The following is a 23,467-nucleotide window of genomic DNA, read 5'->3' as shown; positions in this document are numbered from 1 at the left end:
TGAAACTACTGGGCCAAGTTAATTATAGATAGAGATAATTGTAAGCAGCTAGAATGTTCAGTAAATTAAGATGTACAAACACATCACCATCACCAAAACACAATTTTGTCATGAATCAATCTGCGTCCTTTGTTTAATATTCACATAGACCAAGGTGAGCGACACAGTCTCTTTAGAGCCTCTAGTTATTATTGTTACATTTCCATGTAACCGTAGCCAGTACCTAAATTTTACTCTAGTGAGATATGGCATAGTGGTAAAGATGTCAGACCACTAATTCCAATTTCCAAAAAATTTCGAATGCTGTGACATTTGAAAAAAAAAAATGTTGGAATAGGTAGGAATTTTGAATTGGTGGTCTGACACCTTTAAAGCAAAATCGGTGAATCACAAAAATCAGAAAACAATTGATTTTTTTTCTTAACTAATCATTTCAAATAAAGGTAGCCACATTACATGCATTACACCACATATTGCCAGATTGGAGCCTAAAACCTGAAAACCTGAATATTGTCGACTCTCTTTGTCTCGAAGTCAGCCGGACCAGAGAAATATTTCGAGATACATGTAGTTCGACCCCAACTTTTCACATAGAGCATGATAGTTTATAGCATACTTTTTTTTGTAGACTGTCATGTCAAAGACATCCACAGAAGTAACTCCTGACACCCATTTACAGGAACCTGCAGCACCAGTAGTTGAAGGTAATCATCTAATGTTAATTATTCAGATACCAGCTGAAATGATTTATATTGACTTGTTTCTAATATATGGAAACCTTGATATCTGCTTATAATGTTATTATGAAAAATGATGAAAACAACTAACAAATTGATGGGAAAAGTAAAGTAGGCTATTGATGAAGATTGATTGATTACAGATCACATTAATTTTAAAATCATTCTCATCTAATTTATACTTTCCTCGACGTGTTGAATATATTTTTTTATAATCATTCTAACTACTTCCTCTCGCAAGGCATGTGACATCAATATCATTCTTACTTGTTCCCCTCACAAGGCATGTGAAGTCAATATCATTCTAACTTGTTCCCTTCACAAGGCATGTGACTTCAATATCATTCTTACTTGTTCCCCTCACAAGGCATGTGACGTCAATATCATTCTTACTTGTTCACATCACAAGGCATGTGACGTCAATATCATTTTTACTTGTTCCTCTCACAAGGCATGTGACGTCAATATCATTCTTATGTGTTCCATCACAAGGCATGTGACTTCAATATCATTCTTACTTGTTCCCCTCACAAGGCATGTGACGTCAATATCATTCTTACTTGTTCCCCTCACAAGGCATATAACATCAATATCATCCTTACTTTTACCCCTCACAAGGCATGTGACGTCAATAACATTCTTACTTGTTCCTCACACAAGGCATGTGACGTCAATATCATTCTTACTTGTTCCTCACACAAGGCATGTGACGTCAATATCATTCTTACTTGTTCCTCACACAAGGCATGTGACATCAATATCATTCCTACTTGTTCCTCACGCTAGGCATGTGACGTCAATATCTTTCTCACTTGTTACCCTCACAAGGCATGTGACATCAATATCATTATACGACCCCAAAAAATTTTTGGGATTGTATAATGGTATGATGTCATTGTCTGTATCGTCATCGTCTGACGACACATTTGTTTCCGGATAATAACTTTAGTTTAAGTTAATAGATCTTCATGAATTTTTTATAGAAGGTTCAATACCACAAAAAGAAGGTTGGGATTGATTTTGGGGATGATGATCCCAACCGATTAAGAATTAGGGGCTCAAAAGTGGCACAAAACAAGCATTTTTCAAGTTTCAAGACAATAACTTTGCATAATTGTATGGATCTCTCGAAATTGTACCACAATGTACCATATAACAAAGGGGAGGCTGGAATAAAGTTTTGGGTTAATTGCCCAAAATATGAAGGAATAAGGGGCCAAAAAGAAGCTTGTTTTTAGTTTCCAAACAATCATGACAATAACTTGTGTTCAAGTGTATGGATCTCTCTGAAATTGTACTACAAGGTTCAATGATGCAATGGAAAGCATGAGATTGAGTTTAAGGGTTATTGCTCCAAGGATGGTTCTAAAAGTTGGGGGGGATTTTTTGTTTATTGTTTCAAGAAGAAATCTTTTTTGTTTCAAGAAGAAATCTTCAATTGCACAGTATTGTGCAATATATTTGTTAGATAATTGACCACATCAATTTTGTGAGAAAAACCTATATTATGTCAAACACTGGATCACAATCCAAATTCAGACAGAATCGAGCTTGAATATGTTGACCAAATTTGCCCCAACTATTCAGGGTTCAACCACTGGAGTCGTAAAAAGCTGCGCCCTGCGGAGCACCTGGTTCTAACTTGTTCCTCTCACAAGTCATGTGAAGTCAATATCATTCTTACTGTTCCCCTCACAGGGCATGTGACGTCAATATCATTCTCACTTGTTCCCCTTACAAGTCATGTGACGTAACTATCATTCTTACTTGTTACCCTCATAAGGCATGTGACATCAATATCATTATCACTTGTTCCTCACACAAGGCATGTGACGTCACTATCATTCTTACTTGTTCCTCTTACAAGGCATGTGACGGTACTGTCATTCTCAATTGTTCCTCACACAAGGCATGTGGTGTCAATAACATTCTTACTTGTTACCCTTACAAGGCATGTGACGGTACTATCATTCTCACTTGTTCCTTACACAAGGCATGTGGTGTTAATATCATTCTTACTTGTTCCTCACACAAGGCATGTGGCAGTAACATAAGACTACACAAAATTATTCGGACCGTTGGACAAATCTGGTTAATAATGAATCGGTCTGGTAAAATTTTGTTGAATTTTGGTCCGAATGTTAGGTGTTGTTTTTTACATGGATTTTTCTAGCATTCTTGCAAGATTCCCAAACGATCTCAAAATTCATTTTAATCTTTATTATCCGTGACAGCGATGTTTATTTTGTTCAACTGCTAGCTTTATGCCGAAAATCGCTAACAAGTAATATGTAATCCGAGAAAAAATTATCTGACTGACAAAAACATCAAAATTCCACACCAAGAGGCTGCTTTAAAGCTGGCCCCTAAACTTTAATGTATACAACTTCAGCGAAAATGAACGTCTTACTAAAATAAACTATCAGTATTCACAAAGTGTGGAATAATAAAATAAATTAATTAAATTGACAGGATATCACGTAATTACGTATTGAAGGGTTTATTTGCAAGTACAAACTGATGGACGCCACTGGTGGATCAATAATTGTTCTCATGGACGTTTGTTGAGATTTGTGCTCTATCTGCAATTTTATGTTTAATGTTTTTAAGGGACTTGTGTCTGTCTTTTCATGTTGACTCTAATGCTAATAAGGGGAAGTTGAAATGCTGAAAACCAGCCATCAGCTCAACTGGATTATACAGAATAAGTAGTTTTTTGACATATTAATACATTGACACATAGACGGATAGACACATTGACCAGTTGACCTATTAAAAAATTGACATATTAAATAATTGACATATTAAAACATTGACAGATCATCATCTCAAAATTGAGGTATCAAAAGAGGATCAAATTCAAACATTGACACAAAGACATATGGACACATTGACCAGTTGACAAATTAACACATTGACATATTTATACATTGACAGTTCTAAAGCTTTTTACACATCAACGCCTTGAGAGATCTACACATTGACATATTGACACATTGACAGATCAACACTTAAACAGACTCATATACTGACACATTGATGTATCCACACTTAGACAGATCAACACAATAACAGACTCATATATGCATCGACACATCAGGCCTCTACCATGTCTACAATAACTTTTTTTCAACTTGTCCAGTAGGACAAGTACATACCAAAACTTACTTGTCCGAATGAAATTGTTACTTGTCCAATTTTTTTTTAACCCAAAATAACCTTTTTACATTTTAAGTTGATTAAAGGAACAAAACGAATTTAAATAATAGAATTGAATTTGATGAATTTCTTTTGAAATACTTTTCAAAAATATGAGTCAAGTACAACTGAATCTAGTCATGTCACAGGACTTAGGTTCTAGTTTTCACCAATGCCAGTCTCATCATAATCTATTCAAATGCAATCAATAAAAAGAAGATGAGGTCTGATTGCCAATGAGAAAACTCATATGGTATTTATTAAAAAGAACATAATAAGGTAAGAAAATGAGATACTGATTTGTCTTGGTCCCAAATTGTCTCCTGTCTTGCCAAACTGTCTATCAATCATGTCTACTAAATATGTGTCCTACGGTGCCAAACTGTCTTAAACTTCGAGCTAAACCTGTCCAGGTGACGAACTGTACTATAAAGTTACTTTATCTATAAAGCGCAGCATTGATTCGGATCAGTAAGACTGGTTTCCGAGAATAGTATACTTTTGACCTGTTAAAAAGTACCTGACAAAGAACCAGTTTTAATTATCGATTGCAAGTCGAAGAAAAAGGTTTTGCATTTGAATAGACAGAATACAGAAACCATGTGACAGAAACATGTCAAATTAATATTTGTTTTGTTTGTTTGTTGTTTATAATTATACTCTGTTCATTAAAGTTGGATGAAGTTTATTTTCTGCAGAATAATTGTACTTGTCCCAACGGACAAGCTTGATACAGCTTTTACTTGTCCGACCTTTTTTCCCTCTGGTACCGGACAATTGGACAAGCGTTATTGTCGAGGTCTGCACATTGCTATATTGACACACCGACAGATTAACACTTTTACAGATTCATACATCTGCACATTGACATATCGACAAACTGACAGATCAACACGAAACAGACTCATCAATTGGCATATTGCTACACTGACAAATCAACACATAAACATATTCATACATCAACACATTGTCATATTGATACACTGACAAAATAACACTTAAACAGATTCATACATCAACACATTACCATATTGACACACTGACAGATTAGAAAAAATAACAGACTCATATATTGACTCATTGTTATATTGAAACACTGACAGATCAACACATCAACTGACTCATACATCAACATTTGATATATCAACACATTGACAGATCAACACATTAACAGACTCACACATCAACACATATACATATTGACACATCAACATATCAACACATTAACATACTAAAACATCTACACATTGATACATCGACACACTGACAAATCAACCCATTAACACTCATACATCATAACACTGACAGATCTACATATAACAAGACTCATACATCAACACAATGACATATTGATACCTTGAGAGACTTAAAAATCAATGCATTGCCATATAAACACACTGACAGATTAACACATTAACAGATTCAAACATGGAACATTAATACACTGATATATCAATACATTAACACTCATACATCGACACATAAACATATTGACACACTGACAGATCAACACATCAACTGACTCATACATCAACATTTGATATTTCAACACATTGACAGATCAACACATTAACAGACTCACACATCAACACATAGACATATTGAAACACTTACAGATTTAACACATCAACACATTGACATATTGATACACTGACAGATCAACACATTAACAGACTGGTACATCAACACATAGACATGTTGACACACTAACAAATCAACATATAAACACACTCAAACATTAACAAGTTGACATATTGACACACTGACAAATAAAAAAAATAAACAGACCCATACATCAGCACATATACATATTGACACATTGACAAACTTAACACATTAAAAGATTCACACTGATAGATTAACATATTAAAAGACTTGTACATCAACACAATGACATATTGAACAGACACATTGACATATTGACACACTGACAGATCAACATATTACCAGACTCCCACATCAACAAATTGACATATCCACACACTGACAAATCAACACTTTAACACACATTTGTCATCACGCTGATAGATCAACACATTGACAGGCTCATACATCAACACATTGACATATTGACACACTTACATATCAACATATAACCAGATTCATACATCAACACATTGACATATTGACACACTTACATATCAACATATAACCAGATTCATACATCAACACATTGACATATTGACACACTTACATATCAACATATAACCAGATTCATACATCAACACATTGACATATTGACACACCTACATAACAACATATAACCAGATTCATACATCAACACATTGACATATTGACACACTTACATATCAACATATAACCAGATTCATACATCAACACATTGACATATTGAAACATTGACAGATCAACACTAAAGCACACATACATCATCACGCTAATAGATCAACACATTGATAGACTCATGCATCAGCACATTGGATATTGACACACTGACATATCAACATATTACCAGACTCAAACATCAAGGTGTAATACCACCATTGATTTTCCCCTATTAGTCTTTGTTAAATTTGTACTTTTCAAAAAATTGTGTAGAATTTATCTTTGTTTCAAATAAAGAAATACTTGGCATGAGTAAAGTTTCATCCTGTCCAGTTCTATAGAAAAAGTTCCATCTAACATTTCATTGCATATAAGAAAATAACCATCATTGGAAGTTAACCAATCAAATTTCTCCCCTTATTCTATCTGTGTACAAGGTTTAGTCACCATGTAACCTCAAGATTACAAAATTTTCTATAGAAATCACAAATAAAAAATAATGGTGTTTTGAAATACCCAAGACATATGTTTATGACTCAGAAATAGTTTTACTGCAATAAAATGTAGGATTAATTACCTACAACGGTCAAATTCAAGGGAATATTTTTTTAGACCTACTTTCGTATGCAACCGGATGTGACGTACCATGATTTGGTGGTATTACACCTCAACACATTGACATATTGACACACTGACATATCAACACATTCCCCGACTCAAACATCAACACATTAACATATTGACACACTGACATATCAACACATTCCCTGACTCAAACATCAGCACATTGACAGATGAACACATCAACAGACTCATACATTGACACATTGACAGATCTACACATTAACAGACTGAAACATTTGCATATTGACAAATTGACACACTGACAAATCAACACATTAACAGACTAAAATATTCACACGTCGACATATTGACACATTGACAGGATCATACATCAATACATAGACATATAGACACTCTTGAACATATTGAACCACAAACATATTGAAAAACTCATACATTAACACATTGACATATTGACACACTGACAAATTAACACATTAACAGTCTCTAACATCCACAAGTTGACATTACGACACATTAACAGACTCACACAGCAACACATTGGCATATTGACACACTGACAGATGAACACTATAACAGATTAATAAATCTACACATGACATATCAACACATCAACATATCAACACATTAACATACTAAAACATCTACACATTAATACATCGACATACTGACAAATCAACCCATTAACAGATTCAAACATCAACGCATTAACACACTGATATATCAATACCTTAACACTCATACATCGACACATAAACATATTGACACACTGACATATTTACTAAAATGTCAGACTCATACAATCACCTTGACATATTGGCACACTAACAGATCAACAAATTAACAGATTCGTATATCAACATGTAGACATATCAACACACTTATAAATTAACACATTAACAGATAAATTCATCCACACAGAGATATCGACAAACTGACATTTTGACATATTGACACATTGACAGGATCATACATCAATGCATAGACATATAGACACTCTTGACATATTGAACCACAAACATATTGAACAATGCATACATTAACACATAGACATATTGACACACTGAAATGTTAACACATTAAAATATTCATATATCAACACATTAACATATTAAAACACTAACAATTTAACACATTAACAGACTTCTACATCATTACACCAATAATTCAATACATAAACAGGCTAATACATCAACACATAGACATAAAGACATTCTGACATATTTAACACATTGACATATCGAAAAGATGACATATCAACATATTAACCAACAAATGAGGAGAAATTATATAAGAGTGTGTGTATGGATACATTTTTTTTCACAACAGAAACACATCAAAACTTTCCATTTTTTTTTTTTTTTTAGATTCCATCGGAAAAGGTCAACAGTCTGCCATGTTAAATCGTTTATATGGGAAGGGCAGCTATGAATCATTTGATATGAGATGTATGGTAACCGGCCAATTTTCTGTTGGGAAATCGACTCTTGTGAAGCTGTTAGCTGGAGAAATTATACCTGATGGTCGACACCCGACTGATGGGATTTCTCTGGTAGAAGGTCGCTGTGGCCTCGATGTTCAGACAAAAGAATGGATTCTTGTTGATCCAGGTGAGAAAGAGCACAAGTAGAATATCTGACCACATTAAAAAAATCTATTGCATGGACTGCCCTATCAGCAGACATGTTAAAGTACTGATTTAAATAGTTTCTCATTGTAGCCATTTTTTTGTGCCTTCTATTCACGCACCATATTAATTCAATATCAAATCTGATTTGTGTATGAAAATCTTGACATTTTACTAATCTTATTAGAAAGATGTTAAGGTTTTATATTTTGAAATTGAATTTAAATGTTAAAATTATTCAATGAATTAACATTATTTTCCATATTCAATAATGTCATCAATCAATCAGTTAAAATATGACTCTTTAAAATGTCTTAATAGCATTATGTTACACCTGATAAGATTTCATTCTAATCTTAATTACTGATTTTTCTTACATTCTTCACTTCGTTTTGACAGCCTGCAGCCGATTTTGATTTGATTTGCCTGATGTATTAAATATAATTTCAGACTCTTTTAATGCCCTGGATGTTGTGTACAGTAAGGTTTTAATGTCCTCTCTGGAAGAAGAGGAGGAGAGTGAACTAACCAAAAAGTTCATCAAAGCTTCAGATACAAGTCCAACTGGTTATGCCAAAGCTACACTTTCCTCTTTGCCCTCAGAACAGTCTACAACAGCACAATCTCTACCATCTACGAAATCCTCCAATGTGCCTCACACGGTAAAACAGATGGAAAAGAAAATGAGAACAAGAATGACAAAAGAAGAAATAAGAAAGAAAATGGAAAAGGTCCTCAAAAGTGGGAAGTATAAAATGAAAGTTGGACGTCTTATCTTCTGGGATTTTGGTGGACAATATGTTTATCTAACAACACATCAGACCTTCATGACGTTCCGGGCATTGTTTCTTGTAGTATTTGATGGGAGCAAAGATTTGCATGAACAGGTCCCTGATGTGATGTGTTTTCCAGGGCAGCACATGGCGCCAACGCCAGCAGGTAATGTGCATGTTATTTACACTCAGATAATGAAAACAGGATACATTTCTATGACAGCAAGGTGATAGTTCAAAAAACAATTAAAATTGTCTAAATATTTAAGCCTAAATCTAAATGTTTACGTAACTTGTTTACATTGCCACTTTGAGCTTGTCACAAACTACAATATTAACCTTAATATGTCTCACATTTTGAAACATTGATATGAGGTAAGACAATAATATTTATCAAAGATACCAGGTTTAAATTTTTGAACGTCGGAAAGTGCTTTAGATTTTGAATGAGTAAATTCTCACAAAAAAGGAGCTGATGATTTTATCATACGCATGAACAGAGTGTTGCATTTATTGACAGACAACATTATATTTTTGCGGTCATATATTGGTATGAAGTTGGCGTTGTTGTCGTCGTCGGAAGACATATTGGTTTTTGCACAATAACTTAAGTTTAAGAAATGGATCTCTATGAAATATTACCATAAGGTTCAATTCCACAAAAGGAAGGTTGGGTTTGATTTTGGGGGTTATGGTACCAAAATTTAAGGAAAAAGGGGCCAAAAATAAGCATTTTTGTAACTTTCAGACAATAACCTGTGTGTTAGTGTATGGATCTCTCTGACATTGTACCACAAGGTTCCATATCACAAAGGAAATGCTGGAATTGATATTGGGGGTAATTGCCTCAAAATTTTTGGAATTAGCGGCCAAAAAGTTTAAAAAAACATACATTTTTCTAGTTTCAGGACAATAACTTTTGTGTAAGTGCATGAAATTCTGAAATTATACTACAAGGTTCTATATCACAAAGGGAAGGCTTGGCTTGAGTTTTGGGGCAATTGCCCTAAATGTGTAGGAATTTGGGACCAAAAAGGACACAAAAAAGCTTTTTTTCTAGTTTCCAGACAATAACTTGTGTTCAAGTGTATGGATCTCTCTGAATTTGTACTGCAAGGTATTATACCACAAAGGGAAGGCTGGGATTGAGTTTGGGGTGATGAATCATAAGGGGTTCAAAAAATTTGGGGGGGGGGAGATTTTTTTTTTCTGTTTATTTTTTTTTTATTTTTTGTCGAGCCTGCAACTTTTGTTAAAACTTTGTATTAAATAGCAGCAAAACAAATGTTATCCTTACTTGTGTCAAAATATGTTTATTTGTTGTAAAAGTAAGATAATCAATGTATTGTCAAATTCACGGCCTAGTCATTAAGCAATGTTAAAAAAATGTTTTCCTATAGAAAGTCAGATTGTTTTATAATGAGTAAACCAAAAAACATATTTAATGTTAGAATGTTTACATACTGATTTCTCAAAATATATACCCAAAGACTAAAAATTGTAGTTTTGATGAATTTTTTCTTCATACACCATCCAGTTTTATTTTCTTATATTTTATGCCTAAAAAAGTAAGTAGGGGAATGGAATTACTTGTTAGATTTGGTCATGAATTTGTATTCCATCTGCTTCCTTTGTTTAATATTCACATAGACCAAGGTGAGAGACACAGGCTCTTTAGAGCCTCTAGTTTATACTTTTTTTATGACAGATTTTGATTTTATTTTGTAGTATTCTTGCAATATTGGGTCAATTCCATCCTGACCTATTGTAAGGTTGTATATGCAGGCATACCAAAAATCTTGTTTGTTGCCACTCACAAGGACAAAGTACCAATGGTGAGTGATCTTATGTTAGAAATATAGTAGTAAGTCATTGCCATTTGAAACACTTGAATAATGTGTAAAAACTGCTTACATAACGATAATATGCCCATATGTCTTAACTTGACCAAACTTCGTATAAAGCTACACTCTCGGTATGATATTGGTTAGCATTTGTATTAATATTCAATTTGATATATCTCATTGTCATGGAGATTCTTTGCCGCTTCACTCTCGGTCATGGTCTATTGAATATAACAATTGCTCAGTTTAAATGTAAAAGTTTGTATTTTCTTTGCCTTGTTACTCTCGGTCATGGTCTATTGAATATAACAATTGCTGAGTTTAAATGTTAAAGTTTGTATTTTCTTTGCCGTGTTACTCTCGGCATGGTCTATTGAATATAACAATTGCTCAGTTTAAATGTTAAAGTTTGTATTTTCTTTGCCTTGTTACTCTCGGGCATGGTCTATTGACTATAACAATTGCTCAGTTTAAATGTTAAAGTTTGTATTTTCTTTTTAAGTTTTATTTCAACAAATATGTTAACAATATGAAAGTTTAGAATTTAGTGGTACTGCACCAGATGCACATCTTAACAATAAATGTCTCTTCAGTGATGTTAGAGGCCAAAATATTTGAAATTCCAAAACCTAATACAAATGTTGATGAGTTTGTGAAATAAAAGATTGTGACAGGGAATGCATGAGGACGATTCATGATTTGTTTTAAAATAACTTCAATTTTTATCAACAAAAAATTGAATTTAAACAATATCCTTATGTTCATGCAAATACCCTCTTGACCTGTTTTAGATTTATTGCCAACTTATTAATTGTGTCTTATTTTGTTTAGTTTACTTGTGTTTCTTTACTAGGTAGGTAAAGTGAATTACCAAACAAAAATATCAATAGCAAGTTTTTCTTTCAAAATACCCTTTTCATTGTATTCCCCTTTGGAATGTAAGATTTAACAACTGATAACAGTTTCAATCTGTTATCTTTGAAAGTATAAGATCTAGGTTAAAAGTGTAAAATTTACCTTTGATAGAAGATGTATGTCACTTGAAAATTTGAGATAAATCTAATTGTAGAACGAGTTATGAATGATGGTGATGTCAACTTAACAGTCCTGTCGGATTTTAAGAAAGCTTTTGATGTAGTAGATCATGATATTCTCTGTAAAAAATTTGAAATTTATGGATTTGATGATACTGCTGTTTCTTTTTTAAAATCATATTTGAATGAAAGAACTCAACAAGTACAAATTGGTAATGCTCATTCTGAAAACTGTATATCAAGTATGGTGTCCCCGAAGGCTCCATATTAGGCCCCCTTCTGTTTATATTATACATAAACGACCTTCCTTTTTACATTGTATATAAAAAATTGTTTCACTGTTATATGCCGATGATTCAACTTTACATCTGTCTGGTAATTGTTATCAAACTCTACAGTCAAAGGTACAAAAAGATTTACATGGTGTTGAGGAATGGTGCAATGATGACAATATGTTCATCAATAAAAATTAAAAAAAAATATGATTATTGGAACGAAGCAAAGAGCATAGCCACATTACAATGAGAGTTGTTTAACTATTAACAATCAAGTGATACAATCTTCCACATGCGAAAGTCTTTTAGGCATTGAAATTGACCCTTCCCTCACATGGACAAACCAAATTGATGTGATTTGCTCAAAAATATCCTCTAGATTATATCTACTATTAAAGATTAAAATATTTCTAAATCTAAAATGCAGAAAATTATTCTATAATGGTTTTATCTTGCCACTAATTGATTATTGGTGTTTAGTGTGGAGTAGTTGTAGCAGTGAGGATTTAAAAAGGATATTAAAATTACAAAAGAGAGCTGCTAGATTAATACTAGAAACCGACCCTTTCGCTCCTTCTTCGCCCTTATTCAAACACTTAAACTGGTTGACAGTTGAACAGAGAATAAAATATCACAAGTTTGTGATGACATTTAAGTGCATTAAAAATGATGCCCCATCATCTCTAACTGACAAGTATCATTATGTTTCAGACAGAAATACATACCCCTTGAGAAATGCTGTTCAAGGAAACATCATACTTCCTAAACCAAAAACAGAATTGTTCAAAAAAAAAAATTATGTATTCTAGACCGTTCATGTGGAATACTTTGCGCCAATACCGTGAAGAAATATTACAAATGTTAATTCTTTCAAATACAACATTTATAACAGATCATTTATTGAAATCAACCTAGCTGTATAAATAATATTAAAAACTGATTATGTCATCATGTTTATTTTTTCATCACATTTTATCAAGTTGTATTGAACATTATTATCATACTTGACTTTTTATACTAATGTATGCAATGTATATGTTTGCATTTTGTTTGATTTTTTATGATGAGGGCCTCAGGGAAGATTAGCTAATTGTGTAAATAAAGGCAACAGTAGTATACCGCTGTTCAAACTCATAAATCCATGGACAAAAACAAAATCGGGGTAACAAACTAAAACTGAGGGAAACGCATTAATATAAGAGGAGAACAACGACACAACACTACATTGTAACACAAACAGAAACCAGGCATCAGACAAAATCCCACGAGAATAACAAATATAACATCAAAACCAAATACAAGATTTTGGGATAGACATACCGTGACACGTCTTATCGCAATGTCAGTTTACACTCAAAAATAAGAGAAAACAAACGATGCAACGTTAAATTGTAACACACACAGAAACGAACTATAATATAACAATGGCCATATTCCTGACTTGATACAGGACATTTTTAAAGGAAAACATGGTAGGTTGAACCTGGTTTTGTGGCATGCCAAACCTCGCACTTTAATGGCAATGTTAAATATAACATTGAAATGACAACATAATATTACAGGACTACAATAAAAATAACTAGGAGAACGTATTAGACAAAGAACTATCTTAAAATAAAGTTGTTGTTGTTGTTGTTATTCCACCATTGAAGATGCATTTAAATCACTAGGTGTGCGATACAGTATCTTTACAGTGTATTATTCTGTCAACTCTTTATGTTTAACAGGAGAATATTGAGACCAGACGTGAAGAGCTTTACAGAGGAATTGAGGAGTTGTTTAAAGACCACGAGGGAAAACATCATCTGGTCCTTAGACCTCTAATATTTGTCAATGCCAAAGATCAAGCCGACCCAGAAATAGAAGTTCTGAAGAAAACAATAACAGAACTTACATTCGACCACCCATGCTGGGGTGAAAGAATGCCCAATGCTTGTGTTCAACTAGAGCTAGAGATCGCTGAACTAGTGGCAGAAGGAAAACAAATAATGTCATTGGCTGAAGTCAAAGAATTAAATGCTATCAGCGAGGTGTCTGTCCTGTCCCCTGAGCAGTTGACTGATTTCCTACATTTTCATCATTCCCTGGGGAAGATTGTTTATTTCGATACCCCCCAGCTGAGAGATAATGTAATGATCAACCCTCTTCTTATGGTGGAAGTTATGAGATCTTTTATCACAGGTGTGTATGTATTTTCATTGTGTAGTGAATATATATATTGCAGGTAAAAATGTTCCAATATCCAAAAAGTGTTTACCTACCTTTTATTAGAGCATGACAGACTGTTTGATAATATCCTATACTAATATCTATGTTGGTATGTGAGAACTTTTATGTAATATGATTAGTAAAAAGATTAATCTTTTTTTTATCCACAGTGTTAAAAATTGTGAAATGCATGCAATTTTTATACAGATTTCTGAATGAAAATGTTGTTTTTTAATTGGTGATGTACGGCAGCAGGCAACCGAGGAGTTTACTTAGATACTTAGATCAAATTTGAATTGTGTGGCGTCACTTTTATACTAGAGTTATGTCCCTTTAATTTATAAATGGGAAAATTGCTGAATTTTTTGTTTCCATTTTCTTACTTAAGTTTGCCTCAACCAGGGACTTTCTATACTAACGGGACTCGTCTTTATTGATTTTAACTGATTACTCAGCCTCCTGTTTAAAGCTACCACCCAACAATAAACTTAGTTCTGATATACAATGCTAGTATATATTTGCGTACTTCACAGTACATTGTAATTGTATAATTATTATTAGTTGTATATATAAAATCTGATTAATAGCGATTTAAGATGACAAAAAATATAAGATTTTGAAAGAATGATGAATTATTTAACTGAGACGTATCGTTTTTAAGAACACCCCAGTTGTGTAAAATGGTTACCATATCACACAAGATGGCAGCCACTGAAAATTCAACGAACAAATTCCTCAAAGTTTAAAGATCAATATTTAAAAGACGAGAAATCTTTTGAAAAACATGAAAAGCAGTTTGCAATGACAAAAAATTTCATAAAAACGATTGTTTGTTAAACTTGAATATATAGTTATTTGTAGTTATGTTAAATACTTCATAAATGTGAAATGATTTGCTATAAAGTCACGTGACATCAGCTACGGCCGAGATCAGTCTGATAATGTGTATAGATTTTGTTATAAGTGACTAGTCCTGTTAGTATAGAAAGTCCATGCCTCAAGGTTGCATTTCTGTAAATATTGACAATGCAATTTCCCATAGGAACTCCTTTTACGGCTAAAACTGTACCACTTTTACTATGAAGTTTTGAAAAAAATCTTATCCTAGAATTGAAAGTTCATATGCACCACAATTTTTTTCAAAGGTCAAAATATAGGGCTGTGCTGCATATTTTCAACGTTTATATGCCCTGAACTTCTCAGAGTTTAAACTTACACTAATTTTCTTAACTACCCCTACCTCGAATGAAAGGTTACCATAGATTTCAATGTAAACAATATGCACGTGTTTATTTACTGGTAACATTCCCAAGTTCTGTCTCTGCGATATGGAACACAGAGAGCATAACTGGGAACCAGTATGTAAACAAAATCAATTTTCTATGAATATTCAATTACTCCCCAAAAGAGGCGTGTTTAGAGAAACAGCTGTATTTACAAAGTGCAACCTCAACCAAACTTTATGAATTCTATACAAAATGCTTATTACCACTAAACAAAAATCAAGTTTGAATTTTGGTGCCTTCCCTTTTACCATTCTAGAGTTATGCTTCTTACAGATGGAAACAATGCAGAATTTTTCGTTTCTGTTCTCTTTCTTAAGTTTACTTCATCAAAATTTTATGAAACTTAAATATAATATATTTTTTTTCAAGTTAAACTGAAACTGATATTTATTTAGTATAAAGGTATCGGTATAGATAGAACTACATGGTTTCAAAATATAAGATATATTTGAACAACATGAACAATGCTAAAAAACTTTGAGAATGCAAGTAGTTCTATCTCGTTATGAGTTGATTTCCAACACAATTATGTTTTGAGACAATGTGTAGTTTTTATATATTTAAACTGAAACTCTTATACTAGGCTTTTTATAGAAGGTGAATGTTGACGTGGTTAGTGTGACATTCAGTTTCACTAAACTAACATACATTATTGTTTAGGGACCAGCTGATGCACCCCTAGGGTTGCGAGATTTTTTCGATGTGTTGGTGTCCTTTGACTGTTTTTTGTGTTTTGGTCTATTTTTCTTGAACTATAAGTAACAGGTCAACTATATTTTTTGTATGGAAGCATTGTTAGCTGCACATGTCTGCCTGGCATGGTTCTTCTGACCTTGACCTCATTTTCATGGTTCATTGGTCTTTGTTTAGCTATCTTGGTTAATGTTAAGTTCAGTGACAGTTGTAATAAAGCTTTATACTTAGGACTTTCAACATAATATCAATGATTAGTAAAAAAGGCGAGACATTTCAGTGTGAAACACAATTGCAAAATGGTATAAGTGTCCATAATGATGCCTAGTGTTACAAATTATTCATTGGTTCCCATTTTTGAAATATTTGTCAAAAGATACAAGTTTTATACACAGATTTAAATGAAACTTGTATTTTGATGGAAGATATCCTGGATTAATCAATTGTCTGAAAGTCTGCAGACGTTTATTCTTCATAATCATGAAATATCAACTATTAATACTTAGTTCTCCCATCATGTTGTAACTGCGTCACTTTCTATTTATATTAGGGAACAAATTTCATCCAGAAATCTGAAACTCACCGATAGAGCAGAAATTCCTGCTAAATTAACCCAAACGGTGAAGTTGAAAGTAATTTTTACGGACACCATCACGAGTTGGTTGACTGTTATGAAATATTAGTTTCACAGATGATAACGGATTATGTCGTATCTATGGCAACGTCAGTTTATGAGTTTAAATGTCCCTCTGGTATATTTTGTCCTATTTTATGATATCATATTTGTCTGTTTGTCTTTTTCTTTTTTAGCCATGGCGATGTCAGTTTATGAATTTGAATTGTGCCTCTGTTATATTTCACCCCTATTTTATAATATCATATTTGTCTGTATGTCTTTCTTTTTTAGCCATGGCGATGTCAGTTTATGAATTTGAATGTGCCTCTGGTATATCTCGCCCCTATTTTATACTATCATATTTGTCTGTTTGTCTTTTTCTTTTTTAGCCTTGACGATGTCAGTTTATGAATTTGAATTGTGCCTCTGGTATATTTCACCCCTATTTTATAATATCATATTTGTCTGTATGTCTTTCTTTTTTAGCCATGGCGATGTCAGTTTATGAATTTGAATGTGCCTCTGGTATATTTCACCCCTATTTTATAATATGTATAATATCATATTTTTCTGTTTGTCTTTTTCTTTTTTAGCCATGGCATTTTCAACTTATGAGTTTAAATGTCCCTCTGGTATATTTTGTCCTATTTTATAATATCATATTTGCCTGTTTGTCTTTTTTCTTTTTAGCCATGGCGATGTCAGTTTATGAGTATGAATGTCCCTCTGTTATATTTTGCTCCTATTTTATAATATCATATTTGTCTGTTTGTCTTTTTCTTTTTAGCCATGGCTATGTCAGTTTATGAGTTTCAATGTCCCTCTGGTATATCTCGCCCCTATTTTATACTATCATATTTCATGTATTTGTCAAGGAAAAATAATCACATTCAGTGTGTTTAACATAAATGTCTTCTTTCTATATACGATCACAGCTTGGGAACTTACCTCAAAATTAATAAATTACCCACCGAAAAGGATCACAGCTTGGGAACTTAACTCAAAACTAATAAAACATGTAGAAACCATGCAAACATTTGAAAACTTGCAATTTTCCCACAGCAGCACATGCAAGCCTTGTTTCAGATTATTTTCTTCCAAATGGGAAATAATTCAACTTTGATCATCAAATCCTGATCTAAGTGAGCGATACCAATTGTTTGATCATTTAGCTTTATAGACCGGTATTACCTCATAATATAAACTATATATGAAGTCTGATAACATCTTCTTTATTTCATATTTATAGATGTTGCATTTTGGCCCAAAGAAAATAAAACAAGGAAAACCTTCAAAAAAATGTCTGAAAATGGAATGATACAAAAAGTAGACCTCTACCAGATTTGGGAACAAGAAGAATTCCGTCAGATTTTACCATTTAAAGAGTACATATTTGATATGCTGATACATCTAGATATTGTATCCGAACAACGGAGATATGATACAAAAACAGGAAGCCGTCTACCAATAGAAAACTTCTTTGTACCCTGTATGCTTACACAAAGAAATAATACAGATTACCTGACACAAGAATGTACACCAGAGAGGACTGTAAATTTGGCCTTTGTTTTCAAAGGAACCATCATACCTCCAGCCTTACCAAACCGTCTAATATGTGCATGTCTGAGTATGTGGACATTAAAAGAATACCAAGGAAGGAAACTTATGTTTTCTGGGTTTGTTGGGTTATCATTTGATAAAGAGCATGATATTGTTGTCTGTGTAGAAGGACATAAGATCTTACTGTTCCTCGTCCACAAGCGCTCCAAGGGCCTGATAATACCTGATATAGCCACCAGTGTCCGGGATTGTTTGTTTGTTACTTTAGAAAGAATCTCCGAATTTTATCAGTCCTCCATTGATTGTAAAGCCAGCAGCAAGTTACCCTTCCTCACCGAGTACTCCTGCTCGACATTAAACTGTTTCACTTCAGAAAACAAGTTGGTCTCAGAAACTGAGGAATGTCTTTGTAAACACGGAGAAAACATTAAAAATAACTGGCGTATTTGGAACAAGAAAAAGGTATGTAAATACTTTTAAGGGAACAACACTGCGAGAAATTCAGAAATTTTTTGCGCAAATGTGGCCAAGTTCCCTTATTGGATAAGATAGTTACTTTATTTGCATTATATGTTAGACATTCAATCTTTCAACAATATGTAAAAAATATGATATGGTATATGATTGTCAACGCGACAACTCCCTACCATAAACCAAATGACGTAAAATTCAGCACCTTTAGGTTGCCGTAAGATCTTCAACAATGAGTAAAATATATGTTACATATCAAGCTCTTAAAGTCGTTACGTAAAAAAGTTTATACATTCAGAGACAAATTTATATCTGTACAAACTTGTTGATGCTGGTATGATAGTAACTAAACAGCAATAGACGAATGTATCAGACAGAGGGACAAAGGATGATAATTTTTCTATGACAACTCTATGTTAAAACCTTTTTTTAGAAGGTAGAAAATCGGATTAACATTTATAATATTTACCTGACTTAGCTTGAAGTAACTGTCAGCATTTGTCAATATTGTATTTGTTTTATTATATGTGCTTTTGTCATTAGTTTCACACATTTTACAAAGTGAAATGTTCTTTTGTGGACCGATGAGCAAGTAGGTTGCTTACATGAAATTATACAGATACTGGAATTATTATTTTCTATTTTACAGGAACAAAAGCAGTGTGATGCTAATTGTCAAGGTAAATGTATCATTAATCTCTCTGCACTTCCATGTTATTGACTCGAGTTAACATTTAACTTATTAAAATATCCAATTTAATTCCAATCTCATGACATAAACCATGCTACTGATGTGCTTTTATTTTGTGCCGATGACATTCAAACAATACAATGATATTTCACATAATTCAGATTGAATCTTCTTTAGAAAAGTAATGGATTTTAACCATCTGTGTTTATACAATTACAAAAGATATATGTATTAGAAACTTTCAATTTAGAATATATGATTTGCATGTTAAGTTAAGATTAATTGCTGTAAATTACTAAAATATATCCTATATGTCTTATGAGTAAATTGTCTATGATTGCTGTCAACAAATACAACTATGTGCTGTACATAAGATAATACATGTAGGTGTATTTTGTGGAGATAGCTTCGAAGAATTTAGAATTAGATTACTGCATATGTTGCTCAAATTGCGAACTTTCAATGTTGAATAATTATATCATCTTAACTCGGTATATAACGCACTCTCTTTACAAATGCTACAACTTATCTTTCAGTGCTTTTAACAAGTTCCTACACTGCTATCAAATAGCTTATTATAAACTTTTATAATACAATATATGAACATAGTTAAATTAACTATTTTTGGAGTGTAAAAAGTTCTTTGGATGTTTTAAATAAATTACGTGTTTTTGATGGTCCCTTAAAGGCTTTGATTCTGTTTTTTTTTCTACTCTTTACACTACACTTCTACACTATCTTATCAAACAAAAGTGTTCCTATTTAATTAAATAGTATTTTGGTAAATAGGAATGCAAATATATGTGCTGCAACTCATTTAGAGCCTTCTTCTCAAAAGAGAAAGGTACATTATATATGCTAGGTATACTTGATGAGGGTGTGATGAGATGATTAAAGCTGTTATTTTCCCCTTGATAACAGTTATGTACGTTTCGGACAAAGTTTGTCAACAGGTTGTAGGTATCCCTATGGACATTAATTGTGTCCCTTTAATAGTTGTATTGTGTTTGTACCGTAATGAATCACAGTTTATGACCAATCTCAGTAAAGACCCGTCTAAATTGCATTTAAGTGCCAGTCTGCCTAAGAATCAGGCAGTGGTGAAAACATGACCAAATAAACCCACCCAATTTGACTTTGATTTCAGTTCATAAAATGTAGTTATGCACAAAAATAACACTCATTTCCGTTTACTGTTCTGGTAATAGAAGATACAATTTGGTTGAAATGCACAAGAAATTTACAAATAAGGGGAGAGAACTCTGTAATTTGCTACCATTCTAACCAATTTTCTAACCGAGTTATTTGATATTACCAGACAGACACAAATGAAAGACCAATTATTTTTAACTCAGGATGATGGTTAGTATTAAATAGCATGATTAGCTCAGTGGGTTTTTTCTGACCATGTTTTGATTTTTACCTAAATTGCCTGATTCTAACAAAGACTGGCAAAAATTGATAAATTCAACACCTACCGTTATCTTAATGATATTTTGTCATTAAATAATCAAGTATTTTATCAATACACTGCTTAAATTTACCCACAGAAACATACTTTGAATAAATCAAATTTAAATGGTAATAACTGTCCTTTCCTATATTTAGATATTTCGGTTTTAAACGGGAAACTCCACACTAAAATTGTCAATTTTCCATTTATAGATGGTGATTTTCCTTTGGCACTATCTTCAGTGTTTATATTTAACAGCTCGTTCGCTATGCCCGTATCTTTTGTTACGTATTTGATTTTAACGAACATAATCTATGTATTACTGGTAAATTATTAAGCCAGGGATTTCGTTACCATAAATTACTTAAAACCTTTACTACATTTGTCCATAAATATAAAGACTTGGTTTTGAAGTTTGGTAGTACCTGTAGAAAACTTATTTGAAACGGGATTAAGCACATCCTTCTTTTTACGGAAATTTTGTCAACCGGAAATTTAGAAACGATCCTAGTAAACTTATCGATCCTTCAAATAAACTTATTCTAAAAGGTTAACAATTCAACACTGTAATAAGATAATTGAATATTGTTTGTATTGGTATTAATATTGATTTTGTTATCAGTAAATTAGAAGCAAACTAAATATTACTGGTATGCTACATACATAAACACATTCATGGATCTACGATATGTCGATACATGTACTTGTCATTGCACAAGGTTTTGTTTTTCCCTGACTGTTTAGGACGTCTTTATATTAAATCCATTGGATGTTGGATGTGTACGGATTGATAATATAGTCTTAGAAGCATGATTTTTTATTAGTTGTTAGTTGCTTTGTATTAGCTGTCAGTTAACTGCGAGTACTCTCAGATATGTATTAAGTGTCGTTTGGTTGTTGGGATGTACTAGTTCCCGGCCACGTCCACTTGTATTTATAGTATTTGTATTTTTATCCATCTGATGAGTGAAGCCTTTTTCAACTGATTTTTTTAGTTCGTTCTTATGTTGAACTGTAATTCCGTGGTTATCGTTTGTTTATGCGTTACAAATTTTTTTATCGTTCATGTTGGGTAAATAAATTATGCCGATAGTTTTCTTTTTTGGATTGTTTGACATTGTCATTTTATAGCTGACTATGCGGTATGGGCTTTGCTCATTGTTGAACGCCGTACAGTGACCAGCAGTTGTTAATTTTTGTGTCATTTGGTCTTTTGTGGAGAGTTGTCTCATTAGCAATCTTACATTGTACCAGTTTTGTGTTTCTCTTGTGTCATAGTTCGCTCTTATTTTGAAGTGTTTTCCTTAGTGTTGGTTTGTAACCCGGATTTGTTTTTTCTCTCAATCGATTTATGAATTTTATGAATTACAATATGCTATTGTTGCCTTTAATTATATACTACATATCCTTATATATATATATATATATATAAAATTTGCGAAGGCAAATTTACAGATCTAACATTGTTGGGTTAATGTTAAGATGAATTGTATATATATACATATATACATGTGTTTTTATTTTCATTTTAGGTTTGAGTGAAGATGCGTTATCTCAGATCCCAAGTAACACAGAGTTGCTTCGTCTGTCTGTTAATTGTGAGACACGCATGCTACACGATTTGGCTCTCCATCTTGGAATGGAAGAAATAGTATGGAGTGATATGGTAGAAAATTACCCAACAAATACACAGATGGTTAAATTTTTGACACTGATGCATTTGAAAGAGAATGAAATAACATTCACAGAATTGGACAATGGATTGAGAGAAATGGAAATAACAGCACATACATTATGTGTGGTAAGTTATTACTGCAATGGACTTGTACTATTTTTTTTATTTTTTTTTTTTATATATTTGGTATATGGTATGGTTTTAAGGTGTGCATGTCTGTCTTGTAATGTTCATCTGCAATTGACAAAAAATTGCATTTGAAAGTACCAAGACCTAATAGAGACATATGCAATGTCATATTAAATAATAGATTCTAGTTTTTATGTTGTGTTTATTTATTTCAATTTTCTTCAGTTTCCCTTTATTTGTCTTCAAGATATCATGTTTCTTTTGATTTGATTAACTTTGAATGACTCTCTATCTGAACAAACTACCATCAGGTTGTCATTGAGCCTTCA

At 32.7% G+C, this 23,467-nt stretch overlaps 1 protein-coding gene across 1 annotated transcript in view; it reads left to right on the top strand.

Moving 5' to 3' along the window:
* Positions 1-23,467, top strand: part of LOC139493889 (uncharacterized) — a 105,564-nt gene that overhangs the window by 72,443 nt on the left and 9,654 nt on the right. The window contains exons 9-16 of the mRNA XM_071282054.1: positions 629-704; positions 8,171-8,413; positions 8,881-9,369; positions 10,932-11,038; positions 14,084-14,537; positions 18,409-19,181; positions 19,840-19,870; positions 22,867-23,135. Coding sequence (XP_071138155.1) covers positions 629-704; positions 8,171-8,413; positions 8,881-9,369; positions 10,932-11,038; positions 14,084-14,537; positions 18,409-19,181; positions 19,840-19,870; positions 22,867-23,135 — 2,442 coding nt within the window. The remainder of the gene's footprint in view (positions 1-628; positions 705-8,170; positions 8,414-8,880; positions 9,370-10,931; positions 11,039-14,083; positions 14,538-18,408; positions 19,182-19,839; positions 19,871-22,866; positions 23,136-23,467) is intronic.

This window comes from Mytilus edulis, chromosome 11, assembly GCF_963676685.1.
Source record: "Mytilus edulis chromosome 11, xbMytEdul2.2, whole genome shotgun sequence".
Lineage (NCBI taxonomy): Eukaryota > Metazoa > Mollusca > Bivalvia > Mytilida > Mytilidae > Mytilus > Mytilus edulis.
This window is presented reverse-complemented; position numbering and strand designations above follow the sequence as displayed.